General features: G+C 32.8%; 1 protein-coding gene across 1 annotated transcript in view; it reads left to right on the top strand.

The window, feature by feature from the left end:
- Positions 1-20,494, top strand: part of LOC130444259 (neuropilin and tolloid-like protein 1) — a 699,554-nt gene that overhangs the window by 631,828 nt on the left and 47,232 nt on the right. Inside the window, exon 10 of the mRNA XM_056779324.1 lies at positions 2,384-2,521. Coding sequence (XP_056635302.1) covers positions 2,384-2,521 — 138 coding nt within the window. The remainder of the gene's footprint in view (positions 1-2,383; positions 2,522-20,494) is intronic.

Below are 20,494 nucleotides of genomic sequence, written 5' to 3'. Positions count from 1 at the left end.
ATCAGTCTCGACAAAAGTCCAACAATGACCTTCTTCTCTTAGTCCAAGAATGGACAATAACAAAAATAGCCAAAGCTAGTCTATCCAAATTCATTTTGTAAGTAATACTACTAAAATACTGACTTTAGTCTTGTCCCAAGCTTGGACGTTGCAGGTAGGACATACTTTTGGCCAGCTCCAGTTTACCATTCTTGCTTCATTGAGTTTTGACCACAGTCAGGCCTCTCAATCTTGGTTCAAGAATCGACGAGCGCTGTGGTATCCAAAACAAACTGATTATATGAACTCCTCAATTTGCCCACATAGTTGCTTCTTGTACCTATTATTCCAAAATTTTCTGTGGATAAGCAGAAAGTTAAATCTTTTTTGTCACTCATCTATGAGATTTTTTAGAAGCGTATTTCGTCATTTGTTGAGGTTGAATTCTCTACCTTTTTGTGTCGATCAGAATTTATTATTTATAACTGTTCTTCAAAACACCTCAAACAATTATTAGTTCTTTCTCGGGTGTGTATGAGTGGAGCATCACGATCAAATGTTGTTTGAAATGAGGCAATTGGATACTAAAATATACGGTAAATTATGAAGTAAGTTCCTGACGTCAAAAATTCTTTAAGCAGTGTGCAAGCGTTTCGATGGGATCAAATTTTCAAGGAGGAATCTGAAAGCGTTTAAGATGAAATTCCAAGATAGAGATCAGTGGAGATAATAGGAATTCTCATCGTATACGCGCTCAAATCCTTCAATATCTTCTGTTAGCGGTTCGAATGAAAGCAGACGAATGAAATATCAAGGGCGAAACCAACAATATTTCACAATGAGAAACAAAAATAATATCAAATCGCAAAAGTCTATTTGGAACAGACAAAAAGTAGTCTTATGAAGCTCGCATTAAAATGGTTGAGAAAAGTTCGTTAGTAAGTATGACTCCAAAACCAATCGCTAGAGTCAAAAGTGGCTATCACAAAATATTAAGTTCAAAAAAAACTCATTCGGAATCAAAAGTGGAAACTATGCTCATCTGCTTCCTTTACAGCGGGAGGTAGTTCACAACAAGTTTGAATCACTGGACAGTTATTGAATCAAATATTCTGTCGCTAATTAATCAATGGACTTCGAGAAATAAAAACAAACAACGCGAATAACTGGATACTGTATCTATTTCTGAAAACTTCTTCAAGGGATGCATTTTGATTCGATTGGTTAGGTTAAGTTAGGACATACAAACAACAACAAATTGCATCTATGTCTGAACAAACACTGAAGTCGTATTAACATAGAAAGCAGTCACTTTGAAGAGGATCTCTTGATCAAATAATTTCACCAAAAATAATTTTCACAACATTAATTAATGAACAGACTTTGTAAACTTTAATATACCTTGCCACAAATTAATATTTTTCTTTTCTATTGATTGCTTGGAATATATCGCACGTCCTCTCAAATAGTGTCAAGAAAAAATTTAACGGTTGAAATTAATTCTACTCATAACTTTAGTTTTTACTTATCGGATTGTTGAATTGAATTTGTTTGTTGTTATGTACCAGTTGAGTCCATTGGGTGTGGTTAAAACTATAACCTGGCAGCTGTAGAACTGCGCGGAAAAAAATTGGTGAGAGAAACAGGAACAGAGATGGAAATTGCTGAAGAAGGAATTTAGATTTTTCAAAATATCACCAAACAGAAATCTGTTTCATTATATTCGTTCTGTTCCCCAAATTAATAGAAAATAAGAATTTACACGGAAACTATTAAACAAAATTTGCCTAAATCAAAAGGAAATCCATAAAGATAACTGGTATTTTGTGCACGTAATAATAAAAAAAGTATAGAAAAACTTACCAGCGAATATAAAGAGTGAAATCACCTCAAATTTACTAAAATTTACTTTAATCTAAAGTGTAGATAGGTAGAGAACGAATTCAAATACATTCCGATGTTTTATTGAATTTCTCGAATGAAGTGGTAGCTCGATAAAAAAATAAATTTCTCCAAAAACTCGAATGTTAGAATAAATAAATCAGAAGTGACCACAATAAATGAAAAAAGGAATATTTGAAATATTTGAAGAGAAAAGTAGAAGATTTTCAAATTTTCTGGGAAAATTTCTAATTTTTTGACTTATGACACTAATTGAGCAGAGTTATGATATATTCTATAGTGAACATTATTTCTTTATCTGTACACGTTGTTTTAAATAATCAAACGAAGATTATCATGTGGATATATATTGTATTAGAATGGAAATTTGGATATATTTTGGCTGATATTTTGACTACCGATCGTGTTCTTCATCTCGTGCTATATATTTTCATTATTTAAATCACATTATATAGTACAACATGATAGGGAAGCAAAATATAGATTACTTACTTTGTTTCAGACCTCCCAATCGATGACGTGGTCAGGAGAACACATTATCATCATCATGGTGATATTTTCTTTAATACTGACTGGAATGTGTATAACATTCATATATAATTGTATAACTAAACTAATTAGGGATCATCGGACAATACAGGTAAGTTAAAATACGAAGTATATATGATATGATCAACTTATCACTCACATAACTTCTAATGGGACTAACGTCAGTTTCAATGCTAAAATAGTTTAATTTCTAAGTTCAAATGATTTTCGTAACATTGTCCGTTAAACAACGGTTCGAATTCAAAGTGATTCAACCAATATTTTAAAATAACGATTTCATCTATTGAAGGCATTAAGCAAATAACTGCGAATACTCTGTCTAGAATATTAACTCAATTATTAATTAAATATTAATTTATTATTTATCATAACGAAATGTTCAGTTTGGGATTTAAATGGAGTCCCTAGGCATGTCCTGTCTAGCTATGGATTTTTAAAAATTCGGCGAATTCGCGCGTCGCTTTTGAATATATTTTTTAAGTAGCAGGTGGTTTATTCACAGTATTTCTTCTCAATTTCTAGAAAAGTCTATTTATTTATTTGTTTTGTTTCTTTTTTTTTAAATTTCATATATAAATGACTTTTGTGAACGCAGTTAGTTAATTTTAAATAAGAGTCGTAGTGAAAACAACAAATTAGTAAATATAATCGCAGAAATTATTTTAGTGATATTTATAAGTAAATTATTAATAATATATATAATAATCAATAAGTTGAGTGTATTGTATAGTGTGTAAATAAATTAAGAACGTAAGACACAGTGTTTATTAATTTACCCCACGAATAGAAAGAGGGCGAATAAATATGAAAAACGTTACATTATGTTCACAATATTCATTCAAGAATATAAATCGCATATATTACTTCTAATACATATTACCACCTTACTTGCATACTTACTTAAATTGTTTTGAATTTCGTAAATAAAAACGAAGGGAATTTTTTTTAATAAAATAATAAGAATATATCGTTTTCATGATAAATATGATGGAACATAGCGTTCGTTCAATTAAAAATTAGTTTACTTGATTACCGTAACCGCTGAGTGTAATAAGTTATTATAATACGAAGTCGCGGATAGGGAGAATATTTTTGTCATCATCTGTTCATTAATCGCAATCTTGGGTATCATTAATCATAACACAATAAGAAGGAACAAAAAGGAAGTATTAGCAGAAATTTCCGCTTTACCTGAATTAAATTTATGTGAAACATTAATCAAAATTAAGGTTGCCATCTACACGCCAACCATTAAAATTATAATGGCATTGAGTTTTTAAAATGAACTTGTAGACAAAAATATCATCATTTGGTTTAATGCTAAGTTCCACCATGAAGTTTGATCGGATAATTACGCACAACACCTCTGAAACTCTGTTTTTGAATTTTCAAGTTCGTCCAGTATAATATTGTAAGCATCAAACAACATCAAACATGGCATTATGATAAAGTAATGCACAAAACTACGAAAAAACGAAACTAGGGTTTTATATATTATTTGATAGATATCGTTCCTCTACATTAAAAAATGATTTGAGAAGGGCTCACAGGAGAAAAAAAAGAAACGAGAAAATCGACATAAACTCAACTTAGTAATAGTATATATGCATATAATAGTATGTATGTATGTACGGATTTGAGGTCTCGTATACACTGCGACCCGAAGGATCTATTGTGTCCCTCTTTCCTGCTGCGATACTGTGTTCACAGCTGATCCGTCAATCTCACTCTTTTATTAAGTCTAGAAAGTGGGATGGCTTCATTTGCCAGAGATCTTCTTTTTCATACACACCCAGGTGTAGTCCTCTGGAGTTTCTTAGTGTTTCACACTCCGGAGAATGCGGATAGAGGTTTCGTCCTCTGTGGAACAAAACCTGCACGCCACATTATCTGCTAGATCTAGCATCTTCAGGTGTTTGTTGAGGCGATAGTTCCCCGATAAAACTCCTGTTAGTATTCGTAGATTGTTCTTACTTAGGTTGTTACATACAGCAAATCTACTCTGTTATAATGTCCCAGAAGAGTCTTGGTCTGTCCTCAGCCCTTGTAGGTTGCCCCAATAATTTGCTCTTATCTACCTTCTTTTCTAGTGCTTCTCCTATTTTTCTGTAGCTGATATCATAGAAGGGTTCGGGTTCCTTGAAGGGCTTGTCTACCCCCACTTTAGCAAGTTAATCGCTATTTCATTTCCCTTCGCTCCGGTGTGTCCCGGAATCCATTGTAGGGTAATTTCATTTTTCTTGCCTAGCTCGTTTAATTTTTCTAGGCAATCCCAAACGAGTTTGGATTTCATGATATTGGAGCTAATGGCTGCTTGACAGAATGATGATCCCCTGTTTGCATAGCTCCTCTCTAGATTGAACCGAACACATTTATCAATTGCATAAATTTCTGCTTGAAAAATGCTTGTGTGCTGCCCAGACTTGAGTGTTTGGTTCGGGGCCTGTACACTTCTGTTCCAGTTCCATCTGCTGTTTTTTATTTATCCGGATACCATTTAATGGTATTTCGGTTGATTTCTTGTATGGTGTTTTTAACTTTCAAGTCAACTGAACAGTTTTTATTGAACCAAATTTAGCACTTACACGAATTATTCCAACTGTGTCCCATTCATTATTTGACATATATCAAAACAATGGTATAACTGTTTCCGATCATCAGCGGAGTTATACGAGTCATTTCATGCCTAATGTGTTTCATTAAGTTTTCTAAATTATACGGTAGTTTCACGTGGATTCGACTTAAATCGGGTTACCTAGTTAGCCATACCATTGATCCATGTCTTCAAATCCACTTTCCTTAAATCTGTTTATCCAGAACATTAATATAATAATATGGTGGTTACCATCTTGCTTGAACCAAATACAAGGCTCCACGTTTTCGGGTATATGATAGAATAAATATCCACATTTTTAGATAGGTTATACCAGAAAGGCCTGTTAGATTTCTAATACGGCGTCTTCGATTTGACTCTAAAACGAGTAGGATTCGTAGCGAATCAGGCTAGCTTGCAGCTGTTACGTAGCTATTTAGCTTATTCACTGAAAATAGATCTGGATTTCGACAATATATTCCACCTAAACCAAGTAAATCTGACAAACATTTCTTACACACGTCACGCTAAACTATTTTGTTATTCAAACATGAAAATACATTGTTCATAGTAGCCCGAGAAGACCATTCAGTTAAAGCAGTGTGGCTGAATAAGAGATTACGAGGTTATCAGAACCGATAAATAGTTTGTTAATATTCCGATGAAAAGATGAGATCAAGTTTTGATTTTCATGCATTTTAATTTTGTTCGAATCACATGCCTATTTCAAATGAAGCGAAACTGACGACATCACGAATCACCGCGCGCCTAACCGATGGCCAAAGAAGTTTTATTATTTTTCATCGTACCAACACAAGTATAACAAGCAACCTCATTTAAAATATAATTATTCGAATTCTATATATCTAACAATGTCTTAGATCTGCTTTGCTTATCAAGAAATTGTAATATTGGATTATTCTTTTTTATTTTGACCATGTTATTCATCTTTTTTTTGGTAATTATTCACTTTTCTGCTTGTTGTACAACAATTAATAAACAATGACTCTTTTTGAGACAAAAAATGACAAGAAGCTTACATACATTGAGGACTAAGTTGGTTTCACAGTACAGTAATTGCTGATTTTAAATTATGTTAAGGCAAGAATACTAACTTGACTATTTTCTTTAATTAGTGCGAATTCAACTCTTTATGACAAGAATTGCATATCCGGCAAATACTTCCAATTCCTCTTTTTGTCGTCTCCAGTCTGTGATTCTCACCATTGAGAAAGTAAAAATTAATTGCCCATCACTCTCTGCCCGTCTCTCTTTCTCACTCTCTCTTTCTCCCTCTTTCTCTCTCTCTTCCTCTCTCTTTCTCTCCCTCTCTATTTTTATCTCTTTCTCTGTCTTTCTTTATCTCCCACCCTAACTACACGGATATTAAGTAATACGTTTCTGCTGGTGCTGATTGTTTGATCGAAGTACTTTGTTTATTATAAATTCGTAATGAATTCTGGGAGTGTGCGTGAATGGCTTACGTTACTCAACGGAGAAAAGACATATGTTTATGATATACAATAATCTAGACGGCCCGATGTAATAGAGTAGTATATTTATTTAATTTAATGAAGGGGATCTAGAAGTTGGAACTACAAAAATGTTTGAATATAAATTGTACTCAACACACTGTTATCACTACACTATCATTCAGAGTTTGAAAGTGAGCTGTTTACCCCTTTAGTCTCTGAAGACGATAACTTGATTATCGAAACACGCATCAGACAGTATAATCGTGAGTGCTGGTGTAGTGGGTAACAGGGTATTAAGTATAAATATCAACAACGAACGATTACAGACATTTCAATTCAATTAATATTAATGATGATTATAATTAATAGCGAAGAAATCATTTTATATTAGTTTATAATACAATTAATATAAAAAAAATAAGCCTCAATAAAAATCCGAACTAAAAATTGTAAACAAAAATCAATTATTGATAAAAGATATGATTTGAATATGAAAAATCGTGGGGTACTTGATGTTCAAAGATGTAAATATTTGATGATATTCCTATATTCACAAAATCTTCTACCCTTATTTATTTGGAAATAAGAAGTTCTTAAGCTGGCAATACTTTGTTTTTTTTTCGATTATGAAATCAAGCATATCTAAGCAGATCACTTGCTAGTTAGTACAAAGAACTACCTATGAAATTATTGTATTATCGGTCCTTAATAACTGTACGATCAAATAAATCCGATGTTTCGAATAGCTCACACACATACCAAGCGTATAGAAGTATATTAAATATCTTGTCCATGTCTAGTAACTTTCTCGTTCACCCTTCAGCTGATATTCCATAGGTTCTGATAGAATTTCATAGTCGCCTAATTTTCCTAGTTTTCTACTGTTAATCGTTTTCTCAATTCACTTTTTGCGTAGTTTTCCTCTTTACAAAAAGTATTCTGAAATAACAACTTGCTTCCTTTAATCTTGAGTAGCCGATTTGATTTATTGTGAGACAATATTCACATAATAAACTCAAGTGTTTTATCAACATTCACGTTGAACTTTGAACCAAATTTAGAAACAAAGTGAAAGAATTTGAGTCTATCCAACTTCTAAAGCTGCTAGGCAGTCCGCTGTAGTAGTTAAAGAACTAATACGTATAAACCATAAATTTTTATTAAAGTTACGTTGGCATAAATGAGTTAGCTTAGGGAGAAGCTTCTTTGTTTTTGAATGGTAAAACAATTGACAACAAAGAGATAAACGATCATTTCTGCCAGTTTGATGCTTCCACATCGTTAGATCGTCGGCATAAATCGTCTGTAATTATGAAAGTTCTCGCTACATTAATTTTAATCAGATACAACATTCCGGCAACTGTCGCTCATTGGTTCGGAAAAAATATATTTTATTACATACACTTACGTTTTAAAGCTTAATTGGAATTTGTTACAAAGGAAAGGCTAAACAATTTTATCCACAAAAATAAAATTTTTATCATGATAATTATATGGAGCAAATCAAAATAGACAACGTAATCGCTAAAACACGACATATTGTAACTCAGCATCAATTTGAGATATAAAGAGTGAGTTTTATGTATGAAACGTCTCAATTACCTTGGAAACAGATTGTACGATTTTTCAAAATTTTTGTTTCGACCTGTATATTTTTCGCTTTTTGAAATACTTTTTATCTAATGTTCCCCACCTAACCTAACCTAAGTGCCATAATTTTGGAGTTGTAGCTACATTTAGATTATCCCCGCCAAATTTAAAATAATACATTTAGATGGTTATGACTGCTACAATAACAAATTTGACGTTTCAATAAATTATTATTGTTGAAATGTATTGGAAGCCACAAAGGACCGTTTATCTGGAAAAGTACGATTTTTTTTTATTTCAGTTTAACATGCGCCGACATTGCTGGTCATTGGCACACAAAAACAATCATAAGATACATAAGTTAAATAAAGGACTGTTACAAAATCTATTACGATGCATAAATTAATTAAATTTTCTCATATAGTTAGTGTGTCTCCACGATCCACATTTGAGTACTACTTGGTACTGATGTTTTGCAAACATCCGTAATGAAAATTTTACGTATAAATAAATTCCATCTATACAAAGTAACGTTGGTTCAAGAGTTGTCAGATGGCGATTTTGATGGACGTGAATGATGAAAAAATGTCACAATCAAAACGATCCAAGATTTCAAAGTAATGATATGTTTTGCGATTTTTTGATTAATAGAAACTTAAATCGGCATAATTGTAGATACTTGAATCCCACACCCGATATCCAAAAAAACTGAATGTATGTATACTAGTATTATACCTAAGTTACCTCGGATATTTCCAAATGCAAGCAAGTATTTTCAATTACACTTAAGAAAAACTTCATTATCAGAAATTTTCATATAATATCAATATCCCGAACGACAATATTTGGCTACAATAGTGCCCCACCTCACTATGCGTGTGTGGTGAGGCAAAACCTAAATAATGTGTTTCCCAGAAGATGGATTGGAAGGCGTGGTTTTATCGAATGGCCCCCGCGATCAGCTCACCATGAATCTTTTAGACTATTTTCTGTGGGGTTACTTAAAAAACATTATTTTTAAACCAAAATCTGTCATTATAATTAAAAGACGGGATAAGTAGAGTTGAGCAGTCAGGGATGTTGCAAAATGTAATGCAAAGTTTTAGAAATCTCATGGCTTGTTGTATTGAAGTGAATTGACATCATTTTGAGCATCTGCTGTAATTGCATCTACTGTTTTTTGAAATTCGTAATTTTTCTACTTCACAAATGTAGATCTACGTCTACATGACACAAACATTTGAAGATTTGTCATCAGTTGTTTTAGTATTTCTACGCCATGATTTGGATAAATATTTTACTGCACATGTTTCGTTAAAGTTTTTACTAACCTACTAAACACTTGACCTTGTTACGAAATTTGTATTAACACATAAATTATTGAGGAATTTTCAAATTAAACGAGTTTATTCAATCGGAGCCATCTAAATATAAAATATTTCACTTAGGTGGAGATACTGTAAATTCAGCTTTAACTCCGAAATCATGGCATTTAGGTATATAGAATATTACCGGTGACAATAACAACTCTCTGATTACAAATGTTAACCTGTCTATTGTTTTTTTTTATTTTTAGAAAATCCTACACATCCTGTACCTATCTTTAATTGTTTTGAAAATATTGTTTTCAGATTCATTACAAAAATTAACATTAAGAAATTATTTTTTTCATTATCATGCTCTACAGGCCATATAAGCCTACGGCAAGAATGGCAATATTACATAGTTTTATATATTATATATCAAAGTCCTCTATTTTCCATTTTCCACACAATATTTCTCTATTCCTTCCTGTTCACAGCTTTTCCTCTCCAATTCTGAACATTATTTTTTAGGTCTTCCATTACACAGTCATACAATCTCTTCCTTGGTGGCCCCTTCCTCTTTTTCCCTATTGGTTTTCTTTGCAGTACTAATTTTGGCATACGTTTTCTATGTAGTCTCCCAACATGTCCCAAGCATCTCACTCTCTGACCCTTGATAAACGAGCTTATTGTGGCTTCTCCATAAAGTTCCTCCAATTCTTTATTATTTCTTCTCCTCCAGCACTTTTCTGTGTGTACTTCTCCGTAAATTCCTCTTAGTATCTTCCCCTCTCATCTTTCCAACATAGCTCTATCTGCCTTTTTTAATATTTAATTTAATTAATGTCTCACATGCATATGTTGCGGTGGGTCTTACTACCGTTTTAAACATTCTTATTTTTGTTTTTTTTTGACACGTATTCTGACTTCATCTGTGATAGTTCCGAATTTTTGTATTCCTTTGTGTCTGTTTGTCCTAAAGGACAAGTAATTTTCTGTTTCTCTCGGTTTATCTGCCATTATCACATATTTTGTCTTCTCTCGATTTATTTCTAGTCCAAAATTTTTGGCTTCCTCTTCCAATTTTATTACTGCGTTTAAGTGTTTCTTGGATTTTGTTATCAACGCTACGTCATCTGCGTAAACTAGACATTGGCATTCGCTATTGAAGATTGTCCCATCGTTTTTTAATTTAGAATTTTGGATAACTACTTCTAAAACCATATTAAATAATACAGTGGGGAGCGGGTTACCTTGTCGGAGTCCTCTATTGACATGAAATTCTTCACGCACGCATATAAATATATATATATATATATATATATATATATATATATATATATATATATATATATATATGCTTCTAAATGTTATTAATTTTAGGTCTCTTCTGTTTTAAAATTAGTTTTTTTTTATAATTTTTGGAAGATAAAATTTGACGTTTCGACTTCTATTTAGGTCTCTATGAACGTCAAAATAAAATCAAAATAGAACTTTTAGCATAAAATTATTTGTAGTTTCATAAGAATTTACAAAATAGAGCTATAAATTTTATTAAATTATTTAGATCTTTTTTATCATTTATAGCTTTTTATTTCTTAGGAATGTGCACCATTTCTAAAAATTTTATTTTTCGTGTTATAGATTCCGTTTCAAGGATTTTTGAATCTTTTTTTCCAATTTTTCCTGGTTCCTTAATGGAGTTTTATTTTTCTATCGTTTTTATGACCTTTTAGTCTATTTTCTAAATGCTGAGATGTCTGCCCTAAGTAGACAGCGTCACAATTAGTGCAAGACACTTTATATATAATATTACTTCTATTGTTTTATGGTGCTTAGATTTTAATTTAGTGAAATATTTGGATAATGTATTATGCTAACGAAAAAATGTTCAGATGCTTCGTTTTTTTTTGCTTTTCAATTGATTGTAGTATCTGTTTATCCTTTTCCTAATTATGTTGTTTATCACTTTTTCCGGATAATTAGTTTTTGCTTTTTGAATGGCTAAGCATCTAAATTCAGGATCTGATAGTTGGATAGATCTATCAGCCAAACTTATTATCACTGATCTTTTTTGTGACATAGGATGACACGAATTGAAGTTTAAATATCTTGAGGACCAAGTTGGTTTCGTACGCCATTCTGTTCTTATGTTATTTTTAATTTTATATGATGTGATATTAAGAAAATTGATTTTATTATTTTGTTCGATTTCGATTGTGAATAGAAATTTTTTATGATAAGAATTGAATTTTCTATTTATGTTTTCAATGTGATTCTTTGGTACTAATTCTACCAAACACTTGAAATGGAAGCTCCTATAGCACAATTATCAATTTTTTTGTATATTTCATTCAAAATTATTTGAAGAGTTTCCTTAATTTCGTGGTTAGAAAAAATTTTTTGTTTCACGAAGTCTTACATCACACCAAATGTGATGGATAAAATGCGAGAAATTGTTTGGAAGTTCTCAAAGCACAATTAAATCAGAATAAACTTCATTATATCGTTAGAATCTACGACTGTGAAAGAGTCGTCAGAGATAAAGAGAAAAGAATGGAGAACTGGAAATCAGGAGTGGGGAATACACGCTATTTCCAATCTGCTTAAATGTAATTATAGTCCCAGAGCTGGCTATAAAAAACAGGGTCGATAAGGTGCGCGCCATTTCAGCTTCTAAACTGGCGGCTCCCACTTAATACATCACTGAACGCCACTTCTTAAGATCAGCACAGGTCGGATATGAAAATGCCAGGTGGTTTTCCCGAACGAAAAAATTGGCTGAAAAACCTCATAACGGGCGCGCGTGAAACCTTTAGTAACGTGGGGTTCAAACCTCAAATAAGAGCGGTGTAATAGCGCAAGAAGTTTTGCAGGCCGGAAAACCCTCGTAAGACGTGATTGAAAGTGTCGGAAAACTCATCTGAAAAACCTCATAACGTGCGCGCGCGAAACCTTTTGTAACGTGCGGTTTAAGCCTCAAATAAGAACGGTGTAATAGTGCAAGAAGTTTTGCAGGCCGGAAAACCCTCGTAAGAAGTGATCGAAAGTGTCGGAAAACTCATAACGTGCGCGCGCGAAACTTTTTTATTAGGTTTTTGGGGTTTGATGGCGATCAGTGGCCACCTACTATCAAAGATGTGATAATAGAAGAAATCGCAGAAAGTGATGGTGCGCGATTTAATTTTTTTTAATTTATCGATTAGTAGAATTTCCCATGAATCAAATTATTTTTATTTTCTAGATGAAACACCTGAAGAAGAGGAGGTAGATGAAAATAGTCCATTGCGTGCCGAGAGCGATACTGATGACAGCGATGATGACCTGGAGAACGAGAGGGATGATTGGGATGAGTGAAGGAAAAATTATGACCAACCTTGGATGTTCAATCTATATTATTTACGTTTCTGATGTTAATAAATTTTACTTAATTTTATTTATTGATCATACAGCTCAATTCTATTCCTTTTATTATAATATTGCATCTAAAAAGTATCATAATAAATTAAAAATGAAATTGCGCGCGTTCGATAAGTATATACTTTAACGCATTTTTGCAATGATAGAGGCGAGCGCCGAGATTATCATCTTGCCTCAACGTTTCTCAAAGTTTCTTGGGGCATCACGAGCCGTTACTCAATACTGAGCAACTTTATCAAAAAGTATAACCATTCCCAGAAGTTTTAAAAAAAATTTGATCAAAATCACTTGATAATTGGCGCAGTAAATGAATTAAAAAAAAATTAGAAGCCCGTTTTTGCGTTGTTGGCGGCGGCTCGAGTAGATGGAAAATGAGTTAGCGCTATAAAATCACGCGCGCGATAAAAAATGATTATATTTCAGCGAGTTTTCATCGTATCTTGATGATTTTTTTTTTAATTTCGGGTAGCTCAAATAGGTATTTTGAATGGAGACATCAAAAATAATTTTCCTTTAAGCCGCATACGAAAAATTTTCATTTCAATATACGCCGATTTTCTTCAATTTTTTTCGGGGGTTTTCCGGCCCGCAACACTTCTTGCGCTATCACACCGCTCTTAGTTGAGACCTAATAAAAAAGTTTCGCGCGCGCACGTTATGATGTTTTTCAGATGAGTTTTCCGACACTTTCGATCACTTCTTACGAGGGTTTTCCGGCCTGCAAAACTTCTTGCGCTATTACACCGCTCTTATTTGAGGCTTAAACCGCACGTTACAAAAGGTTTCACGCGCGCCCGTTATGAGTTTTTTCAGCCAATTTTTTCGTTCGGGAAAACCGGCTGGCATTTTCATATCCGACCTGTGCTGACCTTAAGAAGTGGCGTTCGGTGATGTATTAAGTGGGAGCCGCCAGTTTACAAGCTGAAATGGCGCGCACCTTATCGACCCTGTTTTTTGTAACCAGCTCCCCGTCTATTAATTGAATAAAATTTTTCCAACTAAGTTGATGGGGTTCCTTAGACAAACAATTTTTCGTGCCTTAATATAGTGTAAAACTCAAGCTCAAGCTCAACAGAAAGCGTACCATCTTATATCTGCTCTATTTATCAAAATAACCTAATCTCCTCTTGGGCTCCGTACTATAATAATCAAAATTTTTGCATGAAAGAAGTTCAAGGGTTCACATCCAGCTATTTTCTCGAGAAATCCATTCAACACACTTGAAACCAGGAATACTTTCTTAAAATATCTTGTGTGAAGCTCGTATTTATATATTCTCTTGAGAAACTCCTTTGATGTGCGTGAAATGAAGCTTTTCCCTTTCGGGCTCATTTCACGCGCTATATCGTGTTACCGTTGTATATATCCAGTGTGAGTAATGGTAGGGTAGATCAAGGAGAAGCCGAAAATCGGAAATTAAATGCAGTTTCTTTGACCGAAACGCTTGGAGTTTATAGTCACAGAGGAACGTACAGACGACTGAAGCGGTAAAATTCTTTAACCTGATAAAATTTGTGATTGAAACAAAACGATTACCTACGTGATTTCCAGATATTAATATTAATATATATTTGGATGAATGATCATATAACCTTAACATTTACATATTCTTACGAATTCTAACGGATTTCATTTTCAACGTGAACTATACTCCTAGCAACATCAAATTTAGAGACTATGATAATTATATTAACATATTATCTATGTGCACAATAACAAATCTACCCTTTCTATTTATTTCTAAAGAAATTGAATGCCGAATGATACATATATTGATAGTTATGCGATTTTTTATACTTAAGTTAAGAGTGATAGAGTGCAAGCAATTTGAAGACGTCAAAATTATCAGAGGTAGTTTGCGCCTATCGCGAAATTATTTCAACTGTAGTACCAGATGGGCAAATAAGAATGGTCGTAAGCCATATCAGGGGTTTGATTATATTACAGCTTCAGAATAAAAATCATCCAAAAATAAACTTATTGCCGCTTATCTAAATGGAAAGTTAATATTACACTTGATTAATAATTTTATTTAACATTATTCCATATATGTTCGGTATTTTTTAGATCAAACATACCCTGATAGGTAGATAGAAAGTGAAAGTTTATTTATTCGGCCAAACAAATTTCCAAACCCAACTTATTCAGATTTTCATTTGTTGAGCTGAATAAAAAATATCTCTTACACTAATAGACCTACAGCAAAAGGTAATATGATTGAAATAATACAATACGAAGGAATTAAATGGCAGAAATTGGAACTGCTGTCCTATCAACCCGTCGGCGACTGATTTCATGTATAGAAAAAGATGGACGACATTTTGAATACCAAGGGTGCCCTAATTTCGTAGTTACTTATCTCAATTGTCAATTGTTAATTGACGTTTGAAGAACAATTCTCGCCGCTTACCAAATTCCTTAAGATATCTTAGAACAGAAAACAGATATCGACATGCGGTTTTTTCTATTTTGATTTTAATTTAGTTCACTTTCATGAGACCTACTCAAACTTTTATGTTTATATTCAAATTTGTCAAGAGAAATAACAATATTTAAAATACATGAAACAACGCCCTCTAGCATTCACTTTGCCAACAAGGTTCCCCCTCTCGCCACAACTGATTTTGAGTGATAGACTAAAGCTTAACAATGTAAAATACGCAGAACTTATTGAATAATTCTACTATTGTACTTTAAGTGCCACTTAATTGGGTAAATTTAACAAAATTTTGCTTTTTTAATTTTTTTACTTCCAAATACCCCTCTGAGTCACTTTTATTTATTTTGTATTCCTTAATTCATGTCATATGTAGACAGAAATATTCCAAAAAGACCAATGCTTGTTCAGTGTATACCACCGAGCCTTAATATAAATTGCTTCAAGCAATAAACTCAGCAAGACCGTGAATTTTTTAACAATAATTTAAATATGGAGATATATTTATTGCTATGGATACCTCATATTTCGACTGCGGACCACTGTTTGGCCTGTTGCAGAAATACATCAGCACTTTGAAGCGTAAAGGCGTGATTTCGTATACAATGGTGAGTCGAGGTTTTCTTTAGGTACGATAGACAGCCGTAGAATGGTATGTCGCCTTATGGAGAGATGTTATATTGGGTTGTGAAGGCATGATCACGGTATTGTTTGGACGGCCATTACTCATGGTAGTCATTTGTGTTTATTCCGAATAATATGACAGAATATTGTATCCACGATTTTTCTAAACTAGTCCACTACTTTATCTAAACTAGTCCACTACCTTATCTAAACAGGCGGCTACAAAACTTTTCTCAAGAAGATAATGAATATCCAGAAATATCAAGGAAATTTGGCATTAATGTTTTGCAGAATCGGTTATATCAGTCGCAAGATTGAAATCCGATGGATCATATGATGGAAAAAAGGTTTTTCTATCTCACACAGACTCAGTTTCAGATGATCCTAGAAGTTGAAGTTGCTCGAAACTTGATGCACTAGCAGATATCGACCATGTCCTTCTATCAAAGTTAAGATGTGTTCAAGCGCAAAACTCATAATTAATTTTTTAAAGATACATGTTGATGAAATTTTAAAAAATGATACTATCGTTCCATTCTTAATGTACGGCTATTACATTACTAATAATCTCAACAATTATTCTCCAAGATGTCAAACCAAGATTTTTTTGGCAAAGCCAAGATTATTAAATTTTTCTTGTGAGTCTATATCATACAAACTATCCTTACACGTCATCTTTGCCACCATTCAGATATGCATACTCTTCTATCGACTCATCTGTCGGATCTGGATCCTGTTTAACTTTCAATAATCCTTGCGCATTTTCTCTAATAGTTTTTTGCATGAAAACACTTACTGTACTTAACCGTAATAGAAAACATACATTTTCATCTTTCAATCTTTAACCTCCAAAAAACATATAAGTGTTTGTAAAACACATTACATAACATGGTTCATTAGAATAGATCTTAGTCGAAGTGCAATAAAGTGTTTCAATTTAAATGATGTACAGTCGTGAGTAGGAAATCATTATCAAAAAGACTTAAAATCAGGACATAAACAAACCTCAGCTCACTCTTCACGCCTATTTGCTTTTAACAAGATTTAGTTTTGTATACTGAACCTCTTGCCCATTCTACTAAATTAGAGAGGGAGTATCTGAATGAAGAGTTTGTTTCAAGACAACTTTATACTGGAAACACCAATGATTCATATAATTCTATTTAAAATGATCAATTTCTTGTTTTGTCTGTTTTTAGATTAGCTCATATAAACAAGATTTTTGAGCTATTTTAGAAAAGTTTGGGACTCAGTATGAATACTTAAATTACATTAACCTTAGGTTCAGAGTCGAGGTGGGGTAATAATGTTCGATTTTTTTCCAGATCCCAATTTAAGATTAAGTAGTTCGTACAACTGCTGCAGTTTTTGCCAAACTAAAATCGTCCCCTACAAAGTTGTTTTGTGGAAAAATCAAATTCTGCTTCTCTCTCTTCTCATTTGAACTTCTCCAGGGCTGAAGTTATTTCCGTTTTACCATAATCATTGCTAGAAAAATAATTGTCTTGAATGAAATATGATACTTAATGTTATTATTCGTAAACATCGTATTAGCGACTGTGATATTATAATTTTTCAACTCAAGCTCCATAAAAATTCAGCGAACTACGTAGACGAAGTATACAATGAATTGGTTGGGTAGTCCACATTCCTTAAAAATATAGATTTCGGTCTGATCAGTACAACAATTAGTTATCACATTAAAAAATAGAAACTTTTACGGATTCATTTCTAAACAATTCTCAATCCACTGAAGAAGAATAGAATAATAAATAATCAAAAATATTAAAAGGATATTCTATACAAACCATACAGTGATGGCTAAAGAACTTGTAGCTCATTTATTTGATAATTACCATCCAAATCTCAAATGCACAATCTGCAGGCTACTAAAAAAATCACAAGAGGATTATGAAAGAGATATATTTAACTGATAATCGTCCTGAACCTGGCCGAAAAAAAGATGAAAAATCCTTGGTATGCAATGTAGAAAATCCGTTTGCAAAACAGCATTAGAACATGATGAGTGTAAGCTTATTTTCATGAAGAATCCTCTGAAGGTGATCATGACTGCAGAATAAAAACCTTAATACGATACAGATCTTCAATTCATACGTCAAAGAAAATTTTCCAATGAAGCTATGTTTCAGTTATTTCAGATACTTATCCTTAATGGATGCGGTGACATAAAACTAAAAGACCTTTTACAGTTAATATTTATATAGATATTATTATTACGAACAATTTCGCAAAATGGTTCACTAGACCTGGTCCTGTCCAGATACTACGGAATTTCAAAAGACGGCAAATTTGCATGGCGTTTTTCACATTTTTTATAAATGGCGATATTTATAAATTGATATTTATTTGTATATAATTTTTTTATTAGCAGGCAGTTTATTTACAGTATTTCCACTTTCTAGGGAACTCTATTTATCTATTTCTTCTGTTCCGTTTTGGTCTAAAACTTTGTAGAATTTTATTTAGGTATATAAATGATTTGTGGAAAAACAGTTAGTTAGTTTTAAATGAATAGTCGTAGTGAATAAAACAATTAGTAGTGAATTATTATAAATAGTGTATAGTGTATAAATAAATTCAGAACCTAAACTTTTGGTGTTTATTGGTTCAACCCACAAATAGAAAGAGTGTAAATGAATACGAAAAATGTTACATTATGGACATAACTCTCATTGGTCAATTAGTCTTAGTTCCTTTTAGAGTAGGTGGTATCATGTTGAATAAAATTTGACTTCAGCTTCTGACGGTAAAGGTGAGGGGAATACATTCAGATGGCGCGGAGAAAATGTTAAAACTTGCTTCAAGTATATTATCTATATATCTATTTTCACATTTAAATAGTTGGTAAATGTCTTTGAACTCAAACTGCTAGATATTTAACATATGAAGAATATACTATTTAATTTGAGCCGAAGAATGAATTAAGCTTGAAATTATACCCATAGGTACTTGATAAGCAATTTCAACCAATCTTGAATGATGTCATAGTGGTCGTAAGAGCTCTATAGAAAAGACAAATTTTTCGATTATAACGTTTTTTTATTGGGAACGTGGCATTGAAACACCCAAGTGGACTAACATTAATATATTTTCCGAGCTTTCCAATACTTATGTATTCATCGTCTCGGAAATAATTAATTGAGATTTGTGGTTGCTTTAAGTTATAAATTCTTGTAAACATATAGAAGTGTTTCTATCACCATCACTTTGAATATTTAATTTTGACTCCTACGAATTCAAAATATTTACATGAATTTATAGTAACAATAGAGTACAAAACAGACCTTGAAATATCTGGAAATTTCGTAGACAAGCAGCAATCTGCGGTTTTCTTAAACCATTCTGTCAACTCGTTGAACTAGATCATCTGAAACGACAGATTTGCGTCCTTGGCCCCCTTTATCATCATCATTCCGGCCATCCTTAAACTTTCGACATCATACACGCACAACATCATCACTCACGAAGTTTTCCCCATACACACGACTCTTTCTGCGATGGATTTCTGCAGCACTATGGCCTTCAGTCTATAGAAAACCAATCACACTTCGCAATTCACACTTGGTGGGAACATCAATAATGACGGACATGTCTATGTGGCTGTAGCACAATGTCTACTGAAGGCTGAATGTCAACAATGGCAGAGTGTGCAGTGCGAGAACTTTGCAGTCGCCTACAGTGAATGCCTGCTTTCTTCTGCCCGTTTAGCGACTACACGGAGCGATTGGAGGTTGAGAAAAAACGGCCCCCGTATATATTTTAATTGATGGTAAAAGCAATTCTCCGCCTTATTTCATTAATGGTCCTCTGATATAGCATTAACAATTTAAGTCTGTTTAAGGGACATTCTGTTTTAATAGAAAATTTTTCATAAAACTTTGTCATTTTCAAGAAAAAGTCCGATAACCAAAATCCAAAAACAAGCTTTCATTTACACGTAGCGTTGATTATGAATTTTATCTCAGATTTGACAAATTAATAAATACATTTCAACAACTAAATGGAAAAACATATCAATTCATTGTAGGTAGAACATGAAGATTTCTCAAAAAAGTCATCATTTTATCTTATATACAAAATTATTCTTCGCCAAAAATTGAATTCCATTGACCAGTAGCTTATTTTTTATTACATTGCATATTGTCCCAGTCAAAATTGTATCTCTACAACGCGCCGCTCAATGGAAACCCGCTCCCGAGTTAATAAATATCTTGCTTTAGCTATTACTGAAATGTTTTATATCAGCTTTGTTCATGGGTCAAATTCCAAATCAGTTTAGGACCAATCGTATGTGCACTACCTTAATTGTTCGCGAGTTGATGACTTCTTCTTTCTACCCGGTTTCGTATCATACTAAAAATACGTTTAGTTTTTTAGTCACAGAATCCATTTATGGAGGTTCCAGATCTCGAAAATTAGTACTTTTTAAAGTTGATTAATGTATTTAACGAAATGTTTTAGTTTTGAGGGCCTATTTTCAAGAGCTTCAGGCTCAAGAGAAGAAGAACGCACAGAAAAAAGTAAATGTTATTATTTTTTTTACTCAACATTCGAATTGAGAATTATTCTCTCTTGATTTTGTTATTTTGGATTAAGCTAA

Source organism: Diorhabda sublineata, chromosome 5 (assembly GCF_026230105.1).
Source record: "Diorhabda sublineata isolate icDioSubl1.1 chromosome 5, icDioSubl1.1, whole genome shotgun sequence".
Classification (NCBI taxonomy): domain Eukaryota; kingdom Metazoa; phylum Arthropoda; class Insecta; order Coleoptera; family Chrysomelidae; genus Diorhabda; species Diorhabda sublineata.
This window is presented reverse-complemented; position numbering and strand designations above follow the sequence as displayed.